Consider the following 13,625-nt stretch of genomic DNA (forward strand, 5'->3'; position numbering starts at 1 on the left):
CCACCGAAATCACATGTGATTTTGATCCTAGGTATGGTTTTAATCAAGTATGATTTCGGTCTAGGCATGTGATTTCGGTCCACCACAACCGAAATCTCAAGGTTTTTGGGTCCCAAAACTGAAAACCCTAAAAGCAAGGCATGATTCATGCTTTATGTCCTAACTATTTGACTTTTTTTTGACTCATTTGACTCTTGTTGACTTGTTTGACTTTTGTTGACCCAGAATAGCCGGTTTTCACATTATCCCCCCATTAAAGGGAATCTCGTCCCGAAATTAGTTCTAGAATGGGTACTCATGAACTAGGGAAAAGGTGTGGGTACTTTTGTTTCATCTGATCTTCTCATTCCCAGGTGAATTTAGTCCCTCGCTTGGCGTTCCAGCGGATCTTCACTATGGGTCCTTTTTATCTCCTTATCCATGATTTCCATAGGTTCCTCTATGAAGTGTATACTCTCTTTACCTCGATTTCATTTAGTGGGTTTACAAGAGTCTCGTCAGACAGACACTTCTTCAAATTAGACATGTGGAAGGTGGGGTGTATGTTACTAAGTTCTTGGGGTAGTTGAAGTTTGTAAGCTACCAGGCCGATTCTAACATGAATCTTGAAATACACGATGTACCTTGGATTTAGTTTTCCATGTTTTCCAAAACGTATCATTCTCTTCCAGGGTAAGACCTTTAACAGAACACGGTCACCAACCTGGAATTCCAAGGGTTTGCGTCGCTTATCTGCATAGCTCTTTTGTCGATCCCTAGATGTTTTTTAGTCATTCCCGAATTTAGATGATCTTCTCTGTTGTCTCCCTTATAATCTCAGGGATAGTGAGAGTGTCGTTACGAACTTGCCCCTTTGCTAGCTGTGTGTCACCCACTTCAACCCAACACATAGGTGATATGTACTTGCGTCCATAGAGAGCTTCGAATGTTGCGACTTTGATGCTAGTTTGATAGCTGTTATAGTATGAGAATTCAATGAGTGGTAAATGGCTATCCCAAGATTTACCAAAGTCTATCACACAAGCTCTCAACATGTCTTCTAGCGTCTGAATGGTTCTCTCGCTTTGCCCGTGAGTTTGAGGGTGGTATGTTGTACTCATGTCGAGTTTGGTTCCCAAGGAAATTTGTAGTGATTGCCAAAATTGTGAGGTAAATCTATTATCTCTTTCGGCAATAGTGGATATTAGCACACCATGTAATCGTACGATCACTTTAATGTACATCCTGGTTAGCTTCTCTATCTTGTTAGTCTCATTTATTGGTAGGAAGTGCGTGGATTTGGTCAACCTGTCAACAATCACCCAAATGGTGTCAAGACCACCTATTGTTTTGGGCAAGTTGGTTATGCAATCCATGATTATCCGCTCCCACTTCCACTTGGGTATATCTGGTTGTTGTAGTAAACCTGTGGGCTTCTGGTATTTTACCTTGACCTTGATGCAAGTTAGGCACTTGCCCACATAGGTAGCGATTTCTGCCTTCATGTTTGGCCACCAATATAGTTTCTTGAGGTCCAGGTACATCTTGTCTGAACCGGGATGAACGGAGTATCTGGTCTTGTGAGCTTTGTGCATGACAATGTCTCTGTACTCGCCGAATCTCGGTGTCCAGATTTGATCCATGAGGTAACGATCTCCATCATCCTTGACTTCAAGGTTTTTATCCATTTCCGCAAGGCTTTGCATGTGATGTTCTCCGGTTTCAAAGCTTCCAACTACTCCTCCTTGATCTGTGAGGACAGGTGTGAATGGATGGTCATGGTCATGGCTAGAAAATCGAAATTCCCGACACCAGACCTTTGGACTCGTCGATTCCACTATGGAACTCATCGAGTAGGACCTGTTTGTCGAGTCCATACATGGACTCGGTGAGTCTGCCAGTCAGAAACCAAAAATTCGATTTTCAAGATATTTGGTGGTTCACTTTTGCATCTATTCACTAGAAAAACGACCCAGGCTCTGATACCACTGCTGGTTATGAGCATAACATCATTCCTATGGTGTTCATGCAACCCTAATTTCTTTGATCTAGTATTTTTCTACTATGAACACAACAACATTGAATACCAAAGCAATGATTCTAAGAACTAGCATATAACAATCAAATTGACATATAAACTAGGGTTTAGATCTTACCTTTCTTGTTATGTAGTAATAACAAGATCTCCTTCAATATCCTTGACCTTTGAAAGCTTAGTGTGGTAGTTCCTCAAACGTTGCACCTCTAATGGAATCACAAATACCCAATGTAAGAGGATGACTAAGGAGATAAGAGAAATCGACTAGGGTTTCTTTTAGAAGCATGGGGCCGATTTCTACATGTTGAGGGGTGTATTTATAGTTAAGGCTATTAGGGTTTTATGGTGGAAACCCTAATTTCCTTGCTTAGGGCTTAAGCAATCCATGGAGCCCATCTAGAAAGCCCTTGGACGAAATCTTCTTGGACTCTCCATAGATTTTGTCTAATCCCTCTCTATTAGGAATCCATAGCCCAACTAGCAGCTATCAAATAATTGCAGTATCAGTCCCCTTTATTTAATTAGTCACTTTTGATCACCAAATTAATTTCCAATCAATACTAATTAAATAGTATGATTTCCAAATAATATATTAAACTTGTAATATATTAATAAAACCATTTTCGAGTACCAATTTATTATTCATATAATAAATTCTACTCTTTCTCCTCTTGTCATCGTATCAAGTTGCATGAGTGAAGGCAACCCAAAAGGACCATGCTCATAATTGGGTCAAGTACATACCAAAATAGTTATGGGCTTAGACACATAATCCAACAGTTTGCCCATGAGCTTCTGGGAGAGTGAAGCGGGAAGTAATCCCCACGTGAATGCACCTGCGATCAACCCTTCATCATGTCCCAGTACGTCTAATGTTGCTTTGGTGAACATAGCGAAATAGTCCTTGACTGCCCCCTCTCTTTGCTTACACCCGATAATGGAGTGACAATTGCCTTTGTACTTACGGAGCTGCATGAAGTTAGTTAGAAATAGGTATTTTAGTTGGCTAAAGTTGCAGATGCTACCATGGTGGAAAGTTTTGAACCATGTCCCTGTGTTGCCGTCTAGGGTGGTAGGGAAGTACGTGCACCAGAAGCATTCGTCCAGCTTGAGAGATATCATCGTCCATTCATATGTATCAATGCGGCTATTCAAGTATGTAGTGTCGTTGTGTGTTTTGAGATGTGGTAGTTTGGGGGTGTTGGGAATCTCGTATTCCAACAACTCTTTTACAAACGGTGATGTGACACTGCGCGATAGGCAGTCTTGGTTCAGTGTTTGTTGAGCAAAGTGGTGTCCCGACTGTTGCATTGCTAGGAATGGCTGTACCAGCATGTTGTTGTAAGCTGCGAGGTTTGATGGTGGTGGGCCGTAAAAGTTTGGTGGCTGGAACGGTGTAGAAAACGTGTGAGTGGTGGTGGTGGTGGTGGTGGGGGGGGGGGGTTGCTGGTATGGTGTGAATGGCGGTGTCGGCATTGGGTAGTTTTGTGTTTGGAAGGCACCACTTGGGCCAATAGTGGTGTTATTCATCGGGATTGCGGATGTATGCATGAACAGGGGTGGTCTGTGAGTGGTTTGCGCCGTTAATGGTGGTGTTACGAGTGTCATTTTGTTGTGACTCATTTGTGATGTGAATGAGTGGCTGTATTAGACTGTGATCGGGATTACTTGGTCTACCGGTGTTGGGAAAAAACAATGGTATAGGAGGCAGAGTGAATGGGTTGGGTCCGCCAATGTTGGGGAACAACGGCGGGGTTGTGTTGTTTAGATTAGGTATTGGTATATGGTTTTGGAGCGTAATAAAAGGCGGAGTCGTTGCGAAAGAAGCTGTCAGGCCACCGGATGATGTTGTCTCGGAAGCCATGCCAATCGTCTGAGTTGGTGGTGTTAGTGGGGTGGTGGCCGTCTCCAGTGAGATCATCGGTCGTATCGGACTTTGTGGTGTTTCCGACGGCTATCCGGTGGCTTCGTTCGTCATTTGTTACTAAGCTGGAAAGAAAAAAAAATGAGTTTGCGTATTTACTGTCACACAATTGGACGACGCCAAATGATGCGACCGTCTGGATGGTGAAGGTTGTGTTCGTTAGAGTGGAACCTGATAGGTCACAGAGAGAGAAAAGTCGTCAACCATTCTCCGGGAGGAGGTCCCGGGAAAACGCTCTGACGGTCAAGTTAGTAGTGTATTGGAGAGTGAGGGTTGAGAATCGCGAGAGATAGCTTATCCTTCAAGGCGTAGTGGTGACCCTTTTATACTAAGGATCCTCCTCAGTTCATACGAGGGACAAGGACTGCAGTTCCGACAAGATCCGATGTCCTTATTGGTGAGTCGTGTTCCTCGTTGTGTCAGGTCCAACGATTGGTCCAAACGATAATGCTCTGGATGTGTTGCTTGTCGCATGGAACCGTTATCCTTGTCCTATAATGGAAGGTGTCCCTTGGTGAAGTCGGGCCTTCCACGTGGTCGCCCGGTAGCTAGGGATCCGCTGGGGTGGCCGTGTTGGGCCTGGACGGAGATCCCTAACTGGGGAGTACTTTTATTCTTGGTCCGCGCTGAGGGGCATGTCATCAGTTAGCTAATGAGTACTTATATATGGTGAGCATAGAAGTATGTTCTTACACATTATGATACATAGTAAAGATGGACGATACCCTTAAGTTATAAGTGAAACTATCCCCTTTAGTATACTATACCCCATATTTGCTTCTCTTATTCAATTTATAACGAATAGAGCACCTAAAATCAGCAAGCCATCCACGAGGTCGGGGTCGCCCCCACTTTACAACCTAGAAACCCTCTTACCCAATCGCAACTGAAAAATCAAATGAAAGCTCCGCTTGAAACATAGGCGTGTGGTGATATTGTATATAAGATCACAGATTGTGGTAAACACCATGATTGTAAAACTAATATGCTACATAGTGGTAGACATTCATATTACAAAAATACTACACTAACATGATGGGATAATCCACCATCACACACTTACACTCATAAATAGTAAAGATATTATTACATTCAAAGTAAAAACATAATAGTAAATAATAGAAAGTAATAACGATGGGATATAGGTGTGAAGAGTAAATTACATGAATGATCCTATGGTTTGGGGTAATTTACACGTTTGGTCCCTAACTTGTTTTTTTTAACTCGGAAGGTCCCTATGATTTGTTTTTGTTACGTGCTTGGTCCCTACGGTTTGTTTATGTTACACGTTTGGTCCATTTCTTACCTAAAAAGATTATTACTTAAATAGGAAAAAATGATTGGGTAGGTAAGATAAGGTGAATGGGGTGGGGTTGGGGGTGTGTTTACTTAAATAAATTAAAATATCAAGGGAAAAACAGTATCTTTAGGTAAGACAGGGACCAAGCGCGTAACAACAACAAACAGTAGGGACCTTCCGAGTTAAAAAAATAAGTTAGGGACCAACCACGTAAATTACGCTAAACCATAGGGACCATTCGTGTAATTTACTCAGGTGTGAATTATAGTGGATGTTATTACATGCGTCACGATACTATTAGTACGATGTTGATGGATTTTGGCACTCCTCACAAGCAATGCAATAAGTTTTTTCTCTGTGTCGAACTAGTTAAATTTAAGAGGCTCTATATGCTATTTTTAGCGCTAATATGGCTTCTTTTACCTTTTATTTTCCGATTGAAGTTGCTTTTCTTCGCACATCCATTATGTTTTTTTAAATGGGAGGGATTTCTCCTTTGATTGCGCTATAAACCCGCAATTCATTGCATGTCTTTTAACTCTTTCGGAGTGGGTGTTTCTCGGAAGTCCTTTACCTTCGTTGGGTTTATCTAGATGCTCCCTTTAACAAAAATTATCCAAGGAATTTCCATTCCTCGACCTCAAAGTATATTTTGTGGAGATAAGCTTCATCTAAGCAATCTAGAGTGTAATAAATGTTTCCTTGATGTGATTTTGTAGTCTTTGTTCATCGTAGCTTTTGATGACCATGTCATCGACATATACATCTATTTTTCACCTATTTGGCCTTTAAAAACGTTATCGACTAACCCTTAGTATGTCACATTGGAAATCATTTGGTTATAAGGTATTTTTTAAAAGCAAAACATGCCACATGTTGTGTAGAGCATGCCATGTTTAAAAAAAGAGTAAATTACATGAATGGTCCCTATGGTTTAGGGTAATTTGTACGTTTGGTCTCAAACTTATTTTTTTTAACTTGGAAGATCCATACTATTTGTTTTTGTTACTCGTTTGGTTCCTGTCTTACCTAAAAAGACTATTTTACCATTGATATTTTTAATTTATTTAAATAAAACACACCTCATCCTTATCCACTCACTTTACCTTCTTATCCCACAATTTTTTCCTAGTTAAATAATATTCTTTTTAGGTATAATAGAGACCAAACGCGTAACAAACAGCGGGGACCAATCGCATAACAAAAAGAAATAGTAAGAACTTTCTGAGTTAAAAAATAAGTTAGGGATTAAACGTGCAAATTACCCCAAACCATAGAGACTATTCATGTAAGTTACTCTTAAAAAAAATGTAATTAGCCAATTTTGTCTTGTTTCTCCGGAAAAATTTATAAAACCCCAATATATTTTTATCTAATTTTTTAAAAAACCACTATATTATTATTTTTAGTATATTAAAACCGTTATATTTTTTAAAAGTCTAATTTGCAATTTTTTAACCTCATGAAAACTTAAATTATTTTCATCCGACCATTAAAAACCAGCTATGTTATTTTCTTAATATATTAAATTGTTTATATTTTCATAAGTTAGTAATCCATAAGTTTTTAGACTCATTACCTACCATTTTAATATACAAAAAATAACTTAATAATATTTTAAAAGTTAAATAAAAATATGTTGGATGTTTTTTATTTTTTATATTTTTTTTCTTGACAAATTTGCAAAAATAACCCTTATGGTATGTCAAAACTAGCAAGTTTGGTCAAAAACGTTTGGGCCCACAAGAATGATCCAATAATATGGTTTTGTTGCAAGTTTGGTCTAATTTGTATTGAACTTTTTTTGTATTGATGATTTTGTCCCTTATTATTTTATTCTTCATTTTTGTTTTATTACCAACAATTAAAAAACAATTAAAAATAAAACAAAAATAAAATATCTTTCTCTCTCTCTCTCAAAAAAAAACCTATAAGTAGATAAACACACATTTAGATTCACATTCATCTTTTGTAAACTTACACACAATCGATTCATAATTACATTCATATCCACTCTTGTTAAGAATCTGCTTTATCCTCATGATCTTTAACAACTCCCTGGTTGTAAATCCTAGCCCCAAATCGCTAATATGTTCTAAACACCAAGGTCATTAAATCCATAATTATTAGATGGAAGAACACCTGATTTTGCAAGTTCATCACCTCATAGATGTTGGTCATTCATGGAAGAACACCTTTATTGATCCATCCAGTCATCGTCTTCTTCACCCACCTCCATAAACTTCAATAATCGACATCCCATATTGTTGTTTACTACACCAACAAAAAAAAATCAAAAAAGAAAAAGAAAAGAAGCCATGTTCTTGTTGCACTGCATATTGATCAAGAAGAAGGATATGCATATCGGTCAGAGTTAAAATTGAGTAAACTTCACCTCAGCCCTAGCCGCTGCCTCTCAAATCCAACAGAAAATCTATTCAGCAAAAAATCGATTCAAGACACACATACACATATGTTCTTGAGGCGAATCAGGTGATGGTTTCAGGATAAGATGGTGATGGTTTAGGTGGTGCGATGTTGATGATTATGTCAGGACGAGGGATAATGAATACATGTTCTTGAGGTGAAGCATGTCAAATCTGTTCTCCCAAACTCCTCAACCCATCACACAACGATCAGAAATGCGATCCGCGACGGAGCTGTGAACTCGATTTGTTTATCCTCTGTCTCCTTCGTCGGTAAAATCGGAGGCATTAGGGCGGGATCAAGAATCGCATGGATGAATTCACATCATGTTTTGAATCATAAGAACCATACTACCAAACCCTAAATGATCTGATGACACAAATTGATGAAATTTTAGAACTTTTGGTTTTACCTCTTGAATCCACGATCTGGAAACGAGATTTGGAAATGGGGTCATCACTATGTGTGTGAGAGGGATATTTTATTTTTAATTGTTGTAATAAAACAAAAATGAAAAATAAAATAATAAGGGGCAAAATTATCAATACAAAAAAATTCAAACAAAATTGAACCAAACTTGCAACAAAATCAAATTATTGGACAATCCTTGTGACCCAATGCGTTTGGATCAAACTTGTTAGTTTTGACGATACTGCAATGACCGTTCTTGATTTTTTTATTTTATTTTTTATTTTTAAAATTTTAAATTTTTAAGTTTGCGGCAAGTCTATTTGATTTACTACACTGTTTGGTTACAAGACTACCGCAGTCCCCAGACCCGTTTTTTGGATTATCAATTTATCATAAACCATGAGCATTTGGGTCAGGGGTATATATATCATCACCTACCTCTATCCATTGACGTTCTACTCCTTCCAACAATGGGGAATGGCACTAATCAATTCATCAAGAACGCTAAGGGATTGCTCGATGGTCAAGTCAGATTCTTCAATCAACACTTAAGCGAACCCTTGGCTAACGTGTTCGACTTACCTATCAAAATTGTATTGTCTCCGTTCACTATCTCTAATGACATTTCCGGCTCCGCTCCTCGTGGTTTTGGCATCCCGGAGTTCATCTCCAAGCTCTCATATTCTGCAATCTTTGTATGTTCTTACCACTTCATTTCATCTGCATTGATAACGATAAACATTTAGGGTTTTGTTGAATTCGAGGTTTTAGTCGGACATAACTTCATCTCCAAATTGTTATGTTGGGTTTGTTGAATTGGGGGTTTTCAGTGGGATACGATTAAATTACTGAACATAATCCTGTATTTCATCGTTTATCTTCAGGCAGTTGCTGCTCTTGGGACATGTGATATCGCACTGGAATTAGGGAAAAAAGTGATTTGTCAAAGGTGCTTCCTTCTTTCTTCCATTGATGTAAACTCTTCCATTCTATCATTTTAGGTGTTTGATTCCAGATTTAGTGTCTGGATTGTGGAAATTACATGATATGAGCTTGTTGTGGCTTCAAACTTGCAGAAACTGTCAAACTTGCAATGGATGGAACGCCTTAAGATGCACCATGTGCAGAGGCACAGGGAAGGTCATGTATCAGGTGAAAAACTACACATTAAGAAGGTATGTTTAAAATCTTTTATACTTTCTTGATTTCATTTTATAATCTTGATTTACTTATGTTAAAACTTTCTTCAGTGGTGAAAAAGCAACAGCTGAAGCTATTGCAGATGCCATTGCTGAAAACAGAGCAGAGCTTGTTCATCTTCCAGCCACCATGGATCTTAATGTTCCATTGCCATCAAAAGACTGTGATTCCTGTGATGGATCTGTAAGCATTAAGCCACTAAACATAAAAATTAAACTTTATAAACTTTTTTACTTTTCTTCATGTAAACTAGCTTTACTAATTTTGTACAGGGTGTAATGAAATGCCCTGAGTGCAAGGATAAATTACAAGTCAGGATATCTGCTGATGATGTGAGTATTTGAACAAGCTGTTTCTTTTTTTAAAAAAAAACTTTAATGAACTTATTGGTTTAAGCACTTAATTTGGATAGCTATAATATATATTCAGTTTTGAGTTCTTAAGCAAAGAGTAAATTATCCACTTTGCAGATTATCGAGCCACCATGGAAAGCTTACAACATAATGAAAAAAATGGACTACCCTTATGAGGTAGGTGCAAATTACAATTCTACCCTTTTCCTCTAGTAACAATTATCCTCACTTGAAAACATCTTTTTTTATTTTTATTTTTATTTCAGCATATTATTGACAGCATGAAAGATCCAAGCATTGCTGCATTTTGGTTAATCACAATGCCTCAAATCATGGGAGGATTTGAATATGATGATGAAGTCAAACAAAAAATATGGTGGCAATACAAGGTTCTTCTTTCTTTCTTTCTTTTTATTTATTATTTCAGTTTTATTAAGAAATAAAAAACAAAAAATACCTTCTTTTGTTTTTATTTAGGAAAATATGCGATATGATCAACTTCGTGATGCTGTGGCAATGAGGAAACCTGGATGGGAGTATTTACAAGAAGTGAGATAAAATTTATAATTTATAATTTATAAATGTTAATTAATTAATTATATTTAACATGTTTAGGGATTGATCTCAATGGATCCAGAACGTGCAAGAAATGATCCGGTGGTTGTAAAGAACATTCCTTACTTCAAAGCAAAAGCCAAATTAGAAGGAGAAGTTATGAAGCTCAATCCACCACCAAGACCTCAAAACTGGGGGGTATAAACTAATCAAATTTACATATTTGGTCCCTGTGTTTAGTTGATTTTGTCCGTTTTGGTCCCTAAAAGAATCAGGTTGCAGTTTGTGGACCTTGTTTCACTGCTTCATGACACTTTTTCTTCGTGATTGTCTAGGTTAACAGCCTAGCTGTTGTTATTATTATTTTTTTAAAATGACCATTTTGCCCTTGGACCAATACTGAAAAAAGTATAGCGTAGGGACCAGATTTGTAATTTTCACTGATTTTTTTTTTTTTTTTTTTTTTTTTCAATTTGGTCCTTATGTAAGGTTCTTGTAAAGTTTTTTTTAGTAAATTACATATTTGGTCCCTGTGTTAAGTATTTTTTAGTAAACATAAGGACCAAAATTGCAAACATAAGCTATACATAAGGACCAAAAATGTAGTTTACTCTAAGGTTTACTTTATAACGTTATATATGTGCATATGTATATATATATATTTTTTTAAAGTTATGATATTTTCAGTGTATATTGCAAAAAGAATTATTTGTTAATATATTATTCTTAAGTTATTTATATACTAATATAACTTGCTATTCTGAAAATATATTTTGCTACATATATAGCTATAATTAATTAATTATACATCCTTGTGGTATACTGTTTTTTTTTTTTTTTTTTTGGGTTTGGTCCAAGGGCAAAATGGTCATTTTGCTGTTAATTTACACAACTTAGGGACCAAAACCTTAAAAAACTTCAAAATAAGGATCAAAATGGTAACCCAATTTCTTTAGGGACCAAAACCGAAAAAATCAGCTAAACTCAAGGGACCAAAAGTATAACTTGCTCAAGTTTTTAAAATTTTTTTGTAGGAACTAAATGTCCCATTAAATGCATCTTCATGGAGTGAAGAAGATTTAAAAGATCCAAAAAAGTTATATGAAATGACAGTTCTTTTGAACGCACAAAGAGAAATTGCAGAAAAGATTTTAGATGATCAATGGGAGACAAAATGGCGCCAAGAAAAGGTAAAACGTTATATATAATAATTTATTAATTTATTAAAATTAATCTTTGTGTGTGTGTGAAATTTCACCAAACAAGTGTGTGTTTGTGATTTTTAGTTGAACAAGATGTTGGAGGAGAAGCTACAACCGTATATTGAGAATATTGACAATGGTGTTCTTTCTCAACCGATATTAATTGGAGCCCCAAAAAACGATCAAAAGGTTTTAATTGATTATTTGATATCACATAATTATTTTTTAAATGCATATATTTATATAATATAATAATATACATACTAATTTTGTTTATTTGATGTATGATAGAGGACTCGTCGACAAAGAAGATGGTGGTGGTTTTGATATGGGAGCTAATAATATGTCAAGAAGTATGTATTTGGGTTAAATGCTTTATTTTTGATATATAAGAGATGCTTTTAGTTTAGAATGTGTAAGCAAATGTACACTTGAAATACTATATATATTTGTTTTACAAAATTACAAAATCATGCACAACAAAAGCATAAAAAAAACTAATAACATTGTGTTTATTGGAAAATGACTTTGGAGCCAAAAGTTAAGCCTAACAATTGGGTTGAGTTCAAGTTTACGGGTTACGGGTTGGTGGGTTAGGGTCAGAATACAATGACCCAACCTAATTCATATAATATCAATCCAACCTAACACACATAACCTATTTAAGTATATGGGTTTGCAGGTGAAGGAGTCGATTTCGGATGAAAAAGTCGATGAGTTGTTTTTGTATAACTTTTCACATGATAAATTTATACGAATTATACATGCCTTTAAATTAATTAGCAATTTTCATTTTACATTGATTATAATGATTTGAACAACCAATACAAATATATCATAGTAAGCTAATACACAGCATATTTGAAAAAAAGTTTCCAACGAGGTATATGGACTATGTTCTATTAATTAATAAATAGAATTTTATTTTTTATAAATATAATATATAAAAAAGAGGTGTTTACGAACTCAAATAGATATACGAACTATACATGTCTCTAAATTAATTAGTAATTAACATTTTATATTGATTAGAATGATTTGAACAACCAATAAAAATATATCATAATAAGCTAATAAACAACATATTTGATAAAAAGAACTATACATGTCTCTAAATTAATTAGTAATTAACATTTTATATTGACTAGAATGATTTGAACAATCAATACAAATATATCATAATAAGCTAATAAACAACATATTTGACAAAAAGGTTTCCAACGACGTGTATTATCGACTATATTCTATTGATTCATAAATAAAATTTTATTTTTTATAAATATAATATATAAAAAAAAGGATTTTACGAATCCAAACAAATATACGAATTATACATGTCTCTAAATTAATTAGTAATTAGCATTTTACAGTGACTATAATGATTTGAACAACCAATACAAATATATCTTAATAAGCTAATAAGCAACATATTTGAAAAAAAAGGTTTCCAACGACGTATATCATCGACTATATTCTATTATTTTATAAATAAAATTTTATTTTTTATAAATATAATATAAAAAAGAGGTTTTCGCGAACCCTTGGCGGGTCAAAATTTTCAACCAAAACCTGTTCATTTTCGTGTCGAGTTATGGGTTGGGTCGCGAATTGCCATCCGTACCAAAAATAGCATCGACACTGGCACCAACCTAGTTTAGTCCCTCGCAGCTTGGTTTTCGGTTCTTTGCGTTGCAGTCCGGTTCAGGCCGATTCTAAAACCATGTTCATAGCTATTAACACCAATAACTTTATTTGATATATGCTCATGAGTTTACTATCAAACTAAGTATTATTATCTCTACATTCTATTAGATTACATCCACCATAGCCAAGAAGTATCCAATGAGCTCTTTTATCATCTTAGATCATCATCAATACTTCATTCTACCTACAAAGTATATAGCAACATATTATTATCTTTATAACTTGATACCATACTCATGCCGACACACTCTTTTTGCATATACATTCTTTTGACATTACATACACACAATTAATAACAAAAGCACTCAAATCAGACACAACAAATGGACTTACGTAAGGTGTCCCAAGTGAAACACAAGACTTAGGAAATTTAGCACTTTTAACATAGTACTTCCAAAACTTTGACAACTTATGTTACATGATATTATACTATCGTACAAACATACTAACGATACACGTATTAAAACTCAAATTTACAAGTATTGAAATACACACCTTATCAAAATTTAAAGTGTTACAATATTCTCTCTAT

The 13,625-nt window shown here is 35.6% G+C and overlaps 1 protein-coding gene across 1 annotated transcript; it reads left to right on the forward strand.

Moving 5' to 3' along the window:
- The first annotated feature begins 8,475 nt into the window (after positions 1-8,475).
- Positions 8,476-11,859, forward strand: EMB2737 (embryo defective 2737). Its single transcript, XM_078976176.1, has 12 exons — positions 8,476-8,774; positions 8,964-9,028; positions 9,156-9,254; positions 9,330-9,462; positions 9,552-9,611; positions 9,750-9,809; positions 9,899-10,021; positions 10,110-10,181; positions 10,248-10,385; positions 11,222-11,377; positions 11,474-11,578; positions 11,681-11,859. The coding sequence occupies exons 1-12, from the start codon at positions 8,550-8,552 to the stop codon at positions 11,714-11,716; spliced, it is 1,272 nt and encodes a 423-aa protein (XP_078832302.1). The 5' UTR covers positions 8,476-8,549; the 3' UTR covers positions 11,717-11,859.
- Positions 11,860-13,625: the final 1,766 nt, after the last annotated feature.

This window comes from Lactuca saligna, chromosome 9 (assembly GCF_052625555.1).
Source record: "Lactuca saligna cultivar CGN05327 chromosome 9, ASM5262555v1, whole genome shotgun sequence".
NCBI classification, from domain to species: Eukaryota; Viridiplantae; Streptophyta; class Magnoliopsida; order Asterales; family Asteraceae; genus Lactuca; species Lactuca saligna.

Excerpts from the sequence above, each read along its gene's own strand:
- EMB2737 (XM_078976176.1), top strand. The coding sequence starts at position 8,550 with ATGGGGAATGGCACTAATCAATTCATCAAGAACGCTAAGGGATTGCTC. Across the intron at positions 9,029-9,155 it reads AAAAAAGTGATTTGTCAAAG|AAACTGTCAAACTTGCAATG; the intron begins GTGCTTCCTTCT and ends TCAAACTTGCAG. Across the intron at positions 9,255-9,329 it reads AAAAACTACACATTAAGAAG|TGGTGAAAAAGCAACAGCTG; the intron begins GTATGTTTAAAA and ends AACTTTCTTCAG.